The sequence below is a fragment of the Hevea brasiliensis genome, unplaced genomic scaffold, assembly GCF_030052815.1.
Source record: "Hevea brasiliensis isolate MT/VB/25A 57/8 unplaced genomic scaffold, ASM3005281v1 Scaf56, whole genome shotgun sequence".
In the NCBI taxonomy this organism is placed as follows: Eukaryota; Viridiplantae; Streptophyta; class Magnoliopsida; order Malpighiales; family Euphorbiaceae; genus Hevea; species Hevea brasiliensis.
The window spans coordinates 5,661-19,706 of record NW_026615095.1 but is presented as its reverse complement, the minus strand read 5'-3'; the positions used below and the strand labels follow the sequence as shown (position 1 = coordinate 19,706).

At 37.0% G+C, this 14,046-nt stretch overlaps 1 protein-coding gene across 1 annotated transcript; it reads right to left on the bottom strand.

Annotated features, from left to right (window-relative positions):
* Nucleotides 1-790: 790 nt before the first annotated feature.
* On the bottom strand, nucleotides 791-2,809 carry LOC131177543 (increased DNA methylation 1-like). The gene is made up of 4 exons (XM_058142571.1): nucleotides 2,801-2,809; nucleotides 2,445-2,689; nucleotides 896-982; nucleotides 791-794 (listed from the first exon to the last, which is right to left on the bottom strand). The coding sequence occupies exons 1-4, from the start codon at nucleotides 2,807-2,809 to the stop codon at nucleotides 791-793; spliced, it is 345 nt and encodes a 114-aa protein (XP_057998554.1).
* Nucleotides 2,810-14,046: the final 11,237 nt, after the last annotated feature.

Here is a 14,046-nt window from a genome sequence, read left to right as displayed (position 1 = left end):
GCTATGGCATAATCAATGTGTGAGATAATATGGATACTTCAATTATTAAATGAGATGGCCTTAGGACCTCTCTGCCTACCCAATTGTAGTGTGATAATTAAGTTGCTTTCCATATTGCTTCTAACCCTGTGTTCCATGAACGGACTAAGCATATTGAAATTAATGGTCATTCTTTCCATGAAAAGCTTCAACAAGGGATCATCTCAACACAATACATCAAAATTGGAGAGCAATTAGAAGATATGTTTACAAAAGCTCTGAAAGGAGCTCGAGTTAATTACATTTGTAACAAGTTGGGCATGATTAACATCCATGCTCCAACTTGAGGGGGAGTGTTATAGATGTCAATCCTTATAGGAAGTCAATCCCTATAGGATATCCTTGTTAGAAAAGATTCCTAATCAATATAGAATTCCAATTCAATGTAGAATTCCTGATTAGTATAGGAAGTATAGGAGACAACTATACATACATACATACATACATATATATATATATATATATATATATATATATATATATATATATATATATATTTGTATATAGCATATTCAGAAATCAATGAAAAAACACCTTTCTCACAAGTATTCCTAATCTTAGTACTAGTCAAACTCTAATCCTATACTAGTAAGACTAGTTACTATAAATACCTATGCCATCTAAGTATCCTACTAGAGCTTATTATTATTGATATTGATATTGACAATTGAGAATTAATAGAATTTGAGAGTTTACTTCTTTGTCCCTTCGATTTTTCTTTGTAGTTCTACATCAAACTGTTAATGTCCCATTATCTACCAAAACAAAAATACAACACAAATACAACTGCACAAGAAAGATCTTTGACATTGTGCAGCTTATAATCTTTTAGACAGTGAGATCTAACACAGTTTACCTCACAGTAGCCACTGTAATAAATTCATCATCCTTTTGCAAAAGTACTGTATAGAATCCTCGAAAGTTAAGACGGTTGAGTTCTGACCTACAAAAGTTGGAAATGGAATAACAAGAATCAAACTGAAATGTACAATACCCATTTTCTAGTACAAGTAAAAATCCAAGGACCTTAACATAGACAAGATGTATTACTCAAATATATAAAATAGAGAAGCAAAAAATGCAAGCTAAATTACTGATAACTTGAACATTAAGAATGAAACACTGCAAAGAGGTGCAACAAACGATAGTGATTTCCAGCAGACTGGCAGGAGGTTATTGAAGCTAATGACATGATGAAGTCTCAGCTAGTCATGTGCTTCTAAAGCTGCTTAGATCCCCCAGCATCCCTGAATACTGATGTGGAAGACATGAGACTTCAGCACAACATGAGCAACAGGAGACTCCTGCCTTTTTGTAAGGAAATCATTGTTTTCATAATAGGCCTTCCCAGTGAATTTTAAATATAATCATATCCCAGGAAACTGGGAAATCTAGTATGTTTTTTTTATCAGGGCTTGTCACTTGAAAGAAGAAGAAAGTGCAGAAAGACCTTGACATTCGGAATATAGGGCTTTTAAGAAAGCATCAATTTTAGAAGTTGTGTCCAAGTCTTTTGCTTATCATTAGCACAAGAAAATCTAGTCAAATATGTCACTCTCCTTTTTCAACCCCTAATAAGCAATATGAGGTGGCAAGAAGACCCTAAGACTCTCACTAGAACACGAGGTCAATATGAGATGACTTTTGCCAATCATAAGGGCTACGTATAATCCAACTGGAAAGGGTCTTATGAGGAAATTTTAACTTAAAACTTAATGCAAAACCCAACCTAAGTTGAAAATAAACATAAACCAACCCACACAATCCCAGATTTTTCCTTTAGTGGTGTTAGCCAAGCAACTATATTATGCTACAAATACTAAAACCAATAAAATAAAAACTAACGATTAATATTCTTGTTTTGATAACCTTCTCATACAATTAATAAAAAAAATAAAAAATAAAAAAAAAAAAAACTGAAGAACACATCATAGTACCAATCAACCAGATTAGATATAGGCATGGCAGTAAATCAGGCCTAGATCAAGATTCTGAACCAGAAAACCACAACACCCAAGCCATTATTAAGTGGACCAGAGAAATTGGCCATCAGCTGCCACCAGTAATAGGAAACCTCACCGTCAAAATCAAATGATAATGGGATATGAATTACAATGCACAAAGAACCCACAACCAATCTGCTTATCAATAAATGAAGTGGAAAAGGTGTCTATTATACAAGATAAAAGAAACATAGGAAATGAGAAGGAAAAAGGCGATTTTTTAATTAAAAGAAAGGAAGAAAATTTGAAAAAAAAGATGGGAAGAAAATTTTGTGCTATTGATAACTGGTCTTCCTCTATACCATTGATTTTTTTAGTTGCTTTTAATGTAGAAAAAATAAATTAAGTTCCTAACAGAAATGGAAAGCAGTAAGGTAATTTGTTCTAGATAAAAATTCTTACTCCTTACTAAATATAACATCTTTAAGAAGATCTCTCTTGGTGTGAGGTTCTTCAACAGGCTCAAAACACTCGTGCATCACATCAAGTGCAATACTGAGCTTGCTGTAGATCTCAGTCAGGGCCTCAATATCAGAAGAATCATGTTTCTGACTATCAGACTGGATGAATTTTAACAGTGTCCAAGAAAGATTGTTTGAACCCACTGGAATTGGTTTTCCTAGAAGCTTATGGAGGCCCAAGAAAATCTGCAATAATAACACAATCATTAGCAGTACATTGAAGAAATGGAGCCCTAGAGCACATTATAAGAAGAACATGCATGCATGATAGGCACTGAGTTGACTTAAAATCTTGACAGGAAACATGCTAATTGATAATGTCCATTTATCGTCACATGGGCAATACAATAATTACAAATGCAACCAGGAAAGCTTGCTCAAAATAATATAAAATAATAACAGATTTTGCAGGTCCTCATAGAAAACAGCTGCCGGGGGGTTTCTAGACGAGCAAAGAAAGATGAAGAAAATAAGAAAATCCCAGCTGCTCAAGAGTCTGTTACAGCAGAACATGGAGAAGTTTTCTGTTGGAGAAATTCTTGCAAGGTAGGACACGTCTATGCAAAAGGGGAGGGGGGTAAGTGTTTTGCTTGGGACGTATTCTCCTGGACTGGTCTATGTAATTTCCTTTTGCAGTTAATTAAGATTTGAGTCCTTATTTTTTCTCTTGTACATTCTCTGAAAATTTGAAATGCAATGAGAAGTATCCCTTGTTATTTTAATTACATTGCTCAATCCCTTTTAAATACAAAAGTTTAAGATTCTTTTATCAAATTGGTCTGACCTGCTGTCTGAATGCCCAATACTGGAATGGAGAACCATGTTGAAGCAATAGATGAATCTGACCTTGATAGATGATGGCTTCGCAAAACTTCTTCTGGATAATGACCAACTCTAGATTATCCTCTATAGAATCAGAATGTGAGTCGTGTTAGCCTAGAAAACAAAATCGTGCTTCTTTCCCTAAGTGAGTCAATAAGGGGGCTCATCCATGCTTAATATTTGTTATGGAAAGTCAATCACTATATTATTTCTCTGTATATTCTGTATTCTGTATTCCTATTTAGGATTTCTTATTTAAAATTTCTTCATAATTAGTAGAACACAATTATAGGAATCAATTGTATATATATACCCATGTACAGATTAATTGAAATTAAGGATAATCATCTCTTTCTACATGGTATGAGAGCAGATCATCAATCTGGGGTTACTATTTGTTCTCACCACCCAGCTCAGGAGAGACCTTGGCTGCCGACCGGCGTTTCGACCCCAATCAACATCGCGGCGTCGCCTCAACCTTCATTCCACCAGCTTGTGTGCTGTTGCTGATCGAGTACACCATTAAAGGACACGAGGTTTGGCTCTCAAATCATATTTGGTATTTGCTTGATTTATGATTTTGGGTTATTTTGCTGCTATAAGCACTTTGGATTAGAGTTTGGTTAGTTTTTGTCTCAACAAATGGCGACAATAAGAATGTTATTTACGATGTAATTAGGTGATAACTAAGATCACGGAACACAAACTTAATGGTTCGAATTACAGGTGGAGTAAGGCTGTAGGGTCTATTTGCATAGCATTGATAAGGATGATCGACACTAAAGATCCACAGCCCTTGATGATACCGACAAACTTGGCTAAGGGAGGATGCTCGGTTGTTTCTGACTTGAACTCGATTCACGGTGAGGTAATTAGTTTAATTAATCACTGTGAATTTGTTAAGGAATTGATGGATTACTTAGATTTTACGTATTACAGTAAAGGAATATCTCCTGTATTTATGATGTTTGTAAGGCATTCTACCGTGCTGAGAAAGAGGATAACTCTCTCACGGATTATTTTATAGATTTTAAACGGGTATATGAGGAACTTAATAACTCCGCCTAAGTAGATTGCGCTTAGCGGTCCCAAGCCGGATAAAGGAGGAGGGTTGCGGTAGGTGACAACAGGCGTAAAAATTTCGTCACACCCTATGATATGGATTCAAATGATATAAGCGTTGGGCGTCCTCTACTAACGACGCTACGCCGGGAACCGGTGTAGTGATAAATATGCAAGGTGTGGGCGTTCACCAGCGGCAGCGCCATGCGGCGCCGGGTGTGGTGTTAAGTGAGCAAGGGTTCCCACATCATGGAAAGGTGTGGGTAAAAAGTTAGTCCATAAGGCAGATAATAGAACAAATAGTGGAGCAGAACACAAGATAGACATAGAAAATAATAGAAGATTTCATAGATGGAGAGCACTTAGGAAGGAGCAGGATAGGAGGAGGATCAGGGTTGGTACTTGGAATGTTGGATCACTTACGGGAAAATTAATGGAGCTTGTGGATACCTTGGAAAGGAGAAGGGTGAATATTGCTTGCATTCGGAGACTAAATGGGTAGGAGAGAAAAGTAAGGAAGTGGGTAATTCAGAGTACAAACTGTGATTTACCGGAAATGAGAGAAACAAGAATGGAGTGGGCATAATCATAAACAGGACATTGAAAGATGCTGTAATAGCTGTGAAAAGAGTAGGAGATAGAATTATACTGGTAAAGCTAGTATCAGAAGGAGAAACAATAAATGTAGTTAGTGCTTATGCCCCACAAATAGGACTAGATAGTGAGAGTAAACAAAGGTTTTGGGAAGATATGGATGATCTAATGCAAAGCATACCGAATGAAGAGAACGTTTTCATCGGTGGAGATTTGAATGGACATTTAGGAAGTGATAGGTAAGGTTATGAGAATGTTCATGGAAGTTTTGGTTTTGGCGGCCGAAATGAGGAGGAAAAAGCATCATGGATTTTACTATGACATACGACCTAATACTAGTAAATACCTACTTTATAAGAGTCACATTTAGTGACTTTCTTTTTATAACGGGGCAATATAGAAGCCAAATTGACTTCCTCCTAACCAGGAAGACAAATAGAGCTCTATGCAAGGATTGCAAGGTCATTCCGGGAGAGGCATTAACAAGTTAACATCGGTTAGTGGTCTTGGATGTCAAGTTTAGGAAAAATTCAGGTAAGGTTAGAAGAAATAGTGTAACTCGAATAAAGTGGTAGGAGTTTAAAGGAGCAAAGCAAGTGAAATTCAAAAATAAACTTCTCGAGTCCGAAGCATAGAAGCTAGATATGGAGGCCAATGGCATGTAGATACAGATAACATCAAAGATTAGAGAAGTAGTTAGAAAAGTACTTGGAGAGTCTAGAAGACATGGACCACCCTCAAAAGAGAGATGGTGGTGGAATGAGGAAGTACAAAGAGCAGTGAAGAGAAAGAGGGAATGGTATAAGAAATTACCTAAATGTGATAATAATGAGGCATATGAGCAGTACAAGATAGCAAAGAAAGAGGCAAAAAAGCGATTAGCCAAGCAAGAGCAGGCCTTTTAAAAGTTATATGAGAAAGTTGGAACTAAAGAAGGGAGAAAGATATTTATAGATTAGCAAGGAGTAGAGAAAGGAAATGTCAAGATCTCAATCAAGTTAGGTGCATTAAGGATAAAGAAGGAAAAGTATTAGTGAAAGATGAGGACATTAAAGAAAGATGGAGAAATTATTTTAATGAACTCTTTAATAATAGTTAAAATGGTAATAAGCGTGAATATAGATTATAGAACAATAGAAAAGAATGTAAATTATACTAGAAGGATTAGATCTTTAGAAGTAAAGGAAGCACTTAAGAGAATGAAAGTAGGTAAAACTGTGGACAGATGAAATACCAATTGAAGTGTGGAAGTATTTGGGAGATATGGGAGTGGCATAGTTAACTAAATTATTTAATAAGATTCTAAACTCAAAGAAAATGCACGATGAATGGAGGAAGAGTATTTTAGTACCTATTTTTAAAAATAAGGGAGACATCTGAGTTGCTCAAACTATAGGAATTAAACTCATGAGCCATACTATGAAGTTGTGGGAGAGAGTTGTGGAGCATCGACTACGTCATGATACTTCTATCTCTCTCAATCAATTTGGTTTCATGCACAGTCGTTCAACTATGGGCGATCTTTCTCATTAGAAGCTTGATGGAGAAATATAGAGATGGGAAGAAAGATCTACACATGGTTTTATTGATTTGGAGAAGGCTTATGATAGTGTTCCTAGAGAGGTCTTATGGAATGCGTTAGAACAAAGAGGGTATCTATTAGGTATATACAAGTATTGAAAGATATGTATGAAGGAGCAACTACTATTGTGCGCAGTGGGAGGGGACACGAGATTTTCCGATCTCAATTGGATTACACCAAGGATCGACCATAAGCCCTTACCTTTTTACATTAGTTTTAGATGAATGAAACATATACAGAGAGTATTCCTTGGTGCATGATGTTTGCGGATGATATTGTTACGATAGATGAGACACGAGAAGGAGTCAATAGGAAGCTAGAACTTTGGAGAAGTACTCTAGAGTCAAAGGGTTTTAAGTTAAGTAGAGCGAAGGCAGAATACATGCATTGCAAGTTCGGTGAAGGCCAAGCGGTGATAGGGAAGGAGTTAGTTTGAATGGGTAGCCTTTGTCCCAAAGTAATCACTTTAAATATCTAGGCTCGATCCTTCAAGTAGATGGGGATGTGAGGAGGATGTTAGTCATAGGATTAAGCGGGATGGTTGAAGTGGAGCGTGCCACGGAGTTTTATGTGATCGTAAGATTCCCAATAAATTAAAAGAAAATTTTACCGTCTGACCATACGGCCAGCTATGCTATATGGTAGTGAGTGTTGAGCCTTTGAAAGAGTCGTATGCATATAAGATAAGAGTTGCGAGAGATGAGAATGTTAAGGTGGATGAGTGGCCATACTAGACTAGAAAAAGTCCGTAATGAAAGTATTAGAGAAAAGGTAGGAGTGGTGCCAAGTGAAGATAAGTTGAGAGAAGGGAGATTGAGGTGGTTTGGTCATGTGAAGCGAAGACATACGGAGGCTCGATTAGACAAGTAGAGCACATTAGGCTAGAGGATAGAAAGAAAAAAGGGGTAGACCTAAATTGACTTGGAGGAGAGTAGTGCGGCATGACTTAGAAGCATTACACATTTACGAGGATTTAACCCAAAATCGTTCAGTGGAAAAAGCGAATCCATATAGCGACCCCAAATTTTTGGGATAAAGGCTTAGTTGAGTTGAGTTGAGTTGAGTATATGAGGAACTTAATGTATTCTTGCCTTTTAGTCACGATGTGAAAGTTCAACAAGCCCAGCGAGCAAGCTGGTATTATGAGTTTTCTTGAGGCCTTCCTTGAGTATGAGGCTAAATCTCGATTCTATCGATTCGAGATTTCCTCTTTGCATGAAAGCGTTCACACAGGTCCTTAAATGCGAGAGTACCCAATCTTCACACTGCGGTGGTGCTCTTATTAGCCGTAATCCAAATGGACAACAGGGTAATAGAAGAGGAAGTAGAGAAGGAATTACAGGCAACAGAAGTAATTAGTGTAATGAAGAGGCTAGTTTTAATCAGGACTCAAGAGGAGTTATTTGTTATTATTGCCATGAGCCTGGTCATACAAAATATAATTGTCATAACCGGAGGAAAAATCTGCGATCACGGATGACAAATATGGCAATAGAGAGTTCTCTGATATCTTCCTCTGAGAAAACTATTTTAGTATCTGCAAAGGATTTTGCACAATTTTCCCGATATCAAGCATCTCTAAAGCCTACGGTTCCACATCACTGCGATCGTTAGTCAGTAAATAAACTACATGTCTTGTGTCTTCCTCATTCAAATGGGTTATTGATTAGTGCGACAGATCACATGGCGAGTAATTCTAGTCTTCTATACGCTTTTAGGTCTAATCTCACTTCCTCTCTGTTACTTTGGTGATGGTTCTACTTCTTGTGTCATGGGTTAGGCTGCGAACCCGACCGTCAATTTCTTTGCCTTACATTTTTGTATCTACCAAAATTCTCTTTTAATCTACTTTACATTAGTAAACTTACTCGTACCTTAAATTGTTCTTTCTTTTTTTCTGACCGTATGTTGTTTGAGGATCTTACAATGACAGTTATTGGTAGAGGGCGTGAGTCAGTGGTCTCTACATTACAGAAAAATTATGTACCACGGTCGCTTGTTTGCTCAGTACCTTAACACCTCTTGAAGCTTATTGTAGATTGGGTCATCTTTCTTTGTCTACCATGAAGAAGAATTTGTGTCCTCAATTTGATCTTTATCGATCTTAGAATGTGAGTCGTGTCAATTTGCAAAACATCATCGTTTGCCTTACGTGTCTAGAGTCGATAAGCAGACTTCATCCCCTTTTGAGTTAGTTCATTACGATGTTTGGGATCCTTGTTACATTACTTCTAAAGCTGGATTTCGTTATTTTATTACTTTTGTTGATGATTACTCGTGTTACTGGTTATATTTAATGAAGAATCGTTTTGAGTTGTTTTCTATCTTTTGTGCCTTTTATAATGAAATCAAAACTCAATTTAATATTTACGTGCCCATATTAAGTGACAATGCCAAAGAATACTTTGCGGCACAATTTGATCTTATATGACACAAAATGACATTCTTCATCAGTCCTATGTGGATACCCCATCCCAAAATGGTGTGACGAAAGAAAAATCGGCATCTTCTTGAGGTAACTCGTGCTCTTCTTTTAGGATGAAAGTTCCTAAACACTTTTGGCGGATGCAATTTCTACGGCATATTTTTGATCAATCGTATGCCATCTTGTCCTTAATAGGGATATTCCTTATCTTTGCTTTGTTTCCTATAAAATCTTTGTTCCCTATTGAACCAGTATTTTTGTTGTACCTGTTTTGTGCGTGATATTCGTCCACAGGTTACTAAATTGAAACCAAAATCTCTCAAATGTGTCTTCCTTGGGTACTCAGGCTCCAAAAAGTGCAGTTATTTTCTCCTACTCTTAATCATTATCTTGTTTCTGCACGGATGTCACATTTTTGAGTCCACTCCATTTTTTCTCAATCATCTGTATATGAGAGTCGGGGAGAGGATGATCTCTTAATATATCTTGTCAACCAATGTCTAGTCCTCTCCCATGACTGTTCATACGTCTCTAGACCTACTCGACCTCCGTTGTTCATATTTATTCCGAGAAGATTGGAGATTCTGACTCGAGATCCTCCACGGCTACTTCGTTGGGAGTGCATGCCTCATCTGCGATCATGATTACGATCTAGACTTACCCATTGCTCTTACGTAAAGGTAAGCGTTCATGTACTTACCCTATCTCTTCTTTTGTTTCTTATAATCAATTATCTTCTTGTTCTCGGTGTTTTGTTACTTCTTTAGACTCTGTTCCTATCCCTTATCTTGTCGGTGAGGCCTTTGTCTCATCTGGCTAGTGTGATGCTATGAAAGAGGAAATGGAGGCTTTAGATACTAATGGTACATAGGAGCTGTTGCCTTTCTTAACTGGTAAGAAAGCTATTGGTTGCAAATGGGTATTTATAGTAAAGGTAAATCTGATGGTTACGTGGCTAGGTTAAAGCACACCTTGTAGCAAAAGGATATGCTCGGACATATGGGGTTGATTACTCGACACTTTTCTCCTGTAGCTAAACATACTTCTATTAGCTTGTTTATCTCTTTAGCTACATATGATTGGCCTGCATCAATTGGATATCAGAATGCTTTCCTTCATGGTGATCTTGGTGGAGGCGTATATGGAGCAACCACCTAGATTTGTTAGTCGGGAGTTGAGTAAAGTTTGTAGGCTTGAGTCTCTTTATGACTTGAAACAAAATCCTAGGGCATGGTTTGGGAGATTCGGTGAAGCGATGCAGAATTTAGTATGCAAAAGAGTAAGTGTGATCACTCGGTATTTTATAGGCAATCGAGGTGGTTTAATTCTCCTTGTAGTCTATGTGGATGACATTGTCATCAGGGAGTGACTCTATAGAAATTTCATCTCTTAAAACCTTCCTCCAAACCAGTTTAGGACCAAAGACTTGGGATTGTTAAAGTATTTCTTGGGTATCGAAGTTATGAGAAGTAAGAAGGGTATTTTCTTATCTCAAAGAAAATATGTCCTCGATCTATTGTGAGACAGAAAAATTAGGTGCTAAGCCTTGTAGTGCACCAATGACTCCAACTTTACAAGCTGTTAGCGAGGATAGTGAGTTGTTTGAAGATCGAGAGAATCTGAGGAGATTGGTAGGAAAATTAAACTACCTTACAATCACTCGTCGACATTACTTATGCCGTTAGTGTGGTAAGTCGGTTTATGTCTTCCCCAATTGTTGCTCATTGGGAAGCCTTGGAACAAATCTTGTGTTATATGAAGGCGCTCGGGAAGAGGTTTGCTATATGGTAATCATGGGCATTTGAATGTTGAATGTTTTGAGGATGCCGACTAGGCTGGATCTAAGGTTGATAGGAGGTCAACTATTGGATATTGCATTTTGTTGGAGAAATTTGGTGTCTTGGAGAAGCAAGAAGCGAGTGTAGTTTCTCGATCTAGTCTGAATCGAATCTGAGCCATGGCACAATCGGTATGTGAGGTAATGTGGATACTTCAATTTCTAGATGAGACAGGTTTTAAAACCTCCTTGCTGCGAAATTGTGATGTGATAATCAAATTGCTCTCCATATTACTTCTAATCCGTGTTTCATGGCGGGCCAAACATATTAAGATTGATTGTCACTTTATTAGTGAAAAGATTCAACAACAGATCATCTCAACAGGACACATCAAAGCGGAAGCGATTAGGAGATATTTTCACAAAAGCTCTAAATGGAGCTAGAATTGACTACATTTGTAACAAGTTGAGCATGATTAACATCTATGCCCCAACTTGAGGAGTGTTATGGAAAGTCAATCACTATATTATTTCTCTGTATATTACGTATTACGTATTCCTATTTGGATTTCTTATTTAGGATTTTTCCTAATTAGTAGAACACAATTATAGGAATCAATTGTATATATATACCCATGTCAGATTAATTGAAATTAAGGAGAATCATCTCTTTCTACAATATTGTTCACTTAAATGTATGAGGTCAAGTCATTTAACTTCAACTTTGGGCTTTCATTAATTTGTTATATTTGTTGATGATTATTTTCAATGCACTTAGTTGTTTCTAATAGATGTCTAGACAAGCCTGAAATGGAAATGCAGCAAGAACTCAGGGAAATTCAAGCGATACAAGGCTTGACCCACTCTGATATCATATTAGAATTTTGAATTGAAGGCTAGTGATGAATAATTGGGCTGGAGGATAGAATCCATGAAGTATGAAATTTTGGCTTACTTGGGCCGACCAAGCTAAAATGTTAGAACTAACCAATTAGTTAGTAGGCCTTTCACCTTTATATACCCTTTACACTTGGTGTTCCTGTTAGATGTGGGATTCTTAATAAATCTGATGGGCCCAAAATCCATAAAGCAAGAAATTTGAGGCAGAGCAAGCTACAGTTGTATGCTATGTGACCACAAACTAATTTGGTGACAAGTTTGGTAAACTAGACAACAATTCTTCATAGCCTAGAGAACACACATGAATGTGGAAAGCAGGTCACCCATAAATTGAGAGCTAAGTTTCAATGCCTACAAATACATGTAATTGGATAGCTAAAGAGCATGTCTTGCATTGAGAGTGAATCACAAGTTAGAACAAGTAATCTTCCAAGTGTTTGTGAAAGTGAGATTTTGGTGTAGTGGGCTAAAGGCTAGAAAGCAAATTTGTTAATAGACATAAGCCTTAAAGCCAAACCAGATTAACATTCCTGTGTGCTTGAGTTATTAGTTTCTTTCACTGTTCTATTTCCTCTGTTTACTAATTGATAAGCCCTAAGGGGTGTTAAGAATGATTTCCACCCAATAAAAGAGACTGAAAGTGGCCATAGCCATAACAAGAAATAAAGCAAGAAAGGAAAAATGCATTCCGGAAAGAACAAAACATGTTATCTTTATCTTGCAAGAAAGGCTATATTGCAATTCACAATTGATAACTGAGGAGCATAATAAATACTTATTCTTGTCTTGTCCCAAACAACATGGACTGATAACATTTCTAAGAAAGCAGCATAAACTTACTTTTCAGAATTTAGCTTTCTGAATGTACTGCAGGATGCAGGCCTATTATTCAATGATTTTTCCCTGGACATATCTTCATCAACTGCGTAGGTAATGCACATTTGTTTTTCTTTGCAGGGATGATATCAGCACTGGCAATGTGCAAAATATCTACCTTGTTAAATTAAAGGTGATGAAAACAGTTCATTTTCCTTCTGATTGGTTTTTCCTAAAGGTGATGAAAACAGTTCATTTTCCTTCTAATTGGTTTTCTAACATGCATTAAACAATTTGGAAATAGATTGAGAATACTCATTGCAATAAACATAGATGCAGCTAAGCATGGCAGGGAAAAAGAATGCAATGGATGAGTTTTTAAGTCGTAGCTCAAGTTTCCAAAAACTATAAACAATGAAAGTGATACAAGTCACTGACAATGCTATAATGCTAAATTGAATTGAGCATAGATGAAGTAGATGCTCCTGATTGCTGTTCTGTAAGCAAAAATACTTAACACAAAACTTGTAACAAAAATTATATTAAGAGACGACGATTTTGTTACCACTTCACACTTTTGCTGCAAAACCAATGTTCGTTGGGAAAGCATTCCAAGCTATCTTCATTTCTAATCCTTAGGCATCCAATGTGATCTGCACCAAATAGGCAAAAAGCACAAGAAATTCCAAATGTTCAATTGAAAAAATTTTCTTATTATTAGCTAAGCTAAAAGAGATGCAGTTGACCAACATTTACGCTCGCATTGAGTACAACAAAGAACAGATCATCATCCAAAGAAAATACAGTGTCTCTTTTCAATTTGTTTTGTACAGATTTTACAACAGCATGATGGGCAAAACCAATCTCCATCTGGAACATCCTATGGAAGGCCAAAAGGGAAAATAATAACGAAAGGGAAAAGAAAATTAGTCAAATATGAGAAGTCAAATATCTAGATCATAAAATACAATGAAAAATTATGAAGGGAAGAGATGGAGAACAGGAAATTCTAGAAAGTTTTAGTAAGTACAAACTAAAGACCAATCGAGTGACTTACCTCCATACCAAGGCAACTTTTATGGAATGAGGAAGGACATTGATCGCATAAAATCAGTTCACCGCCATAATGACAAGCGGAACATATGTGATCATTCTCACCTTGATGACAATTGTCCTTCAACCTTTCAGGTGGCTCCAGCAAAATTTTGAATGTCATCATGCATTATTTGCATCTGGCAATCTAATAGAGACCTTCCATCTTCAGAAAGATGCTGATAGCTGGTCTGCAGTATTTGCCACTTACATGAAATTCAAAGTCACTTAGAGCATAAACCTCCCACAACAATTGCACTTGATCCCATCACGATTTATGCGACCTGTAATTGGATGCCTACCCTTTGAAGTAGAATAATGCACTTTTCCCTTGGCAACACAACATTGTTATCTATCAGCCAAGACAGGACAGTCGAGGCTTCTGATCACGAGGATTAGGGATCACAACCTGCTGCACTCTTTTGCTTGATCGGAGAACACGAGTAGGACAAGTACCTCTTTTATTATTTTTT

Coding starts and splice junctions, on each gene's coding strand:
- LOC131177543 (XM_058142571.1), bottom strand. Junction 983..2,444: donor GATGTTATATTTAGTAAGGA/GTAAGAATTTTT, acceptor CAACTTTTGTAG/GTCAGAACTCAACCGTCTTA.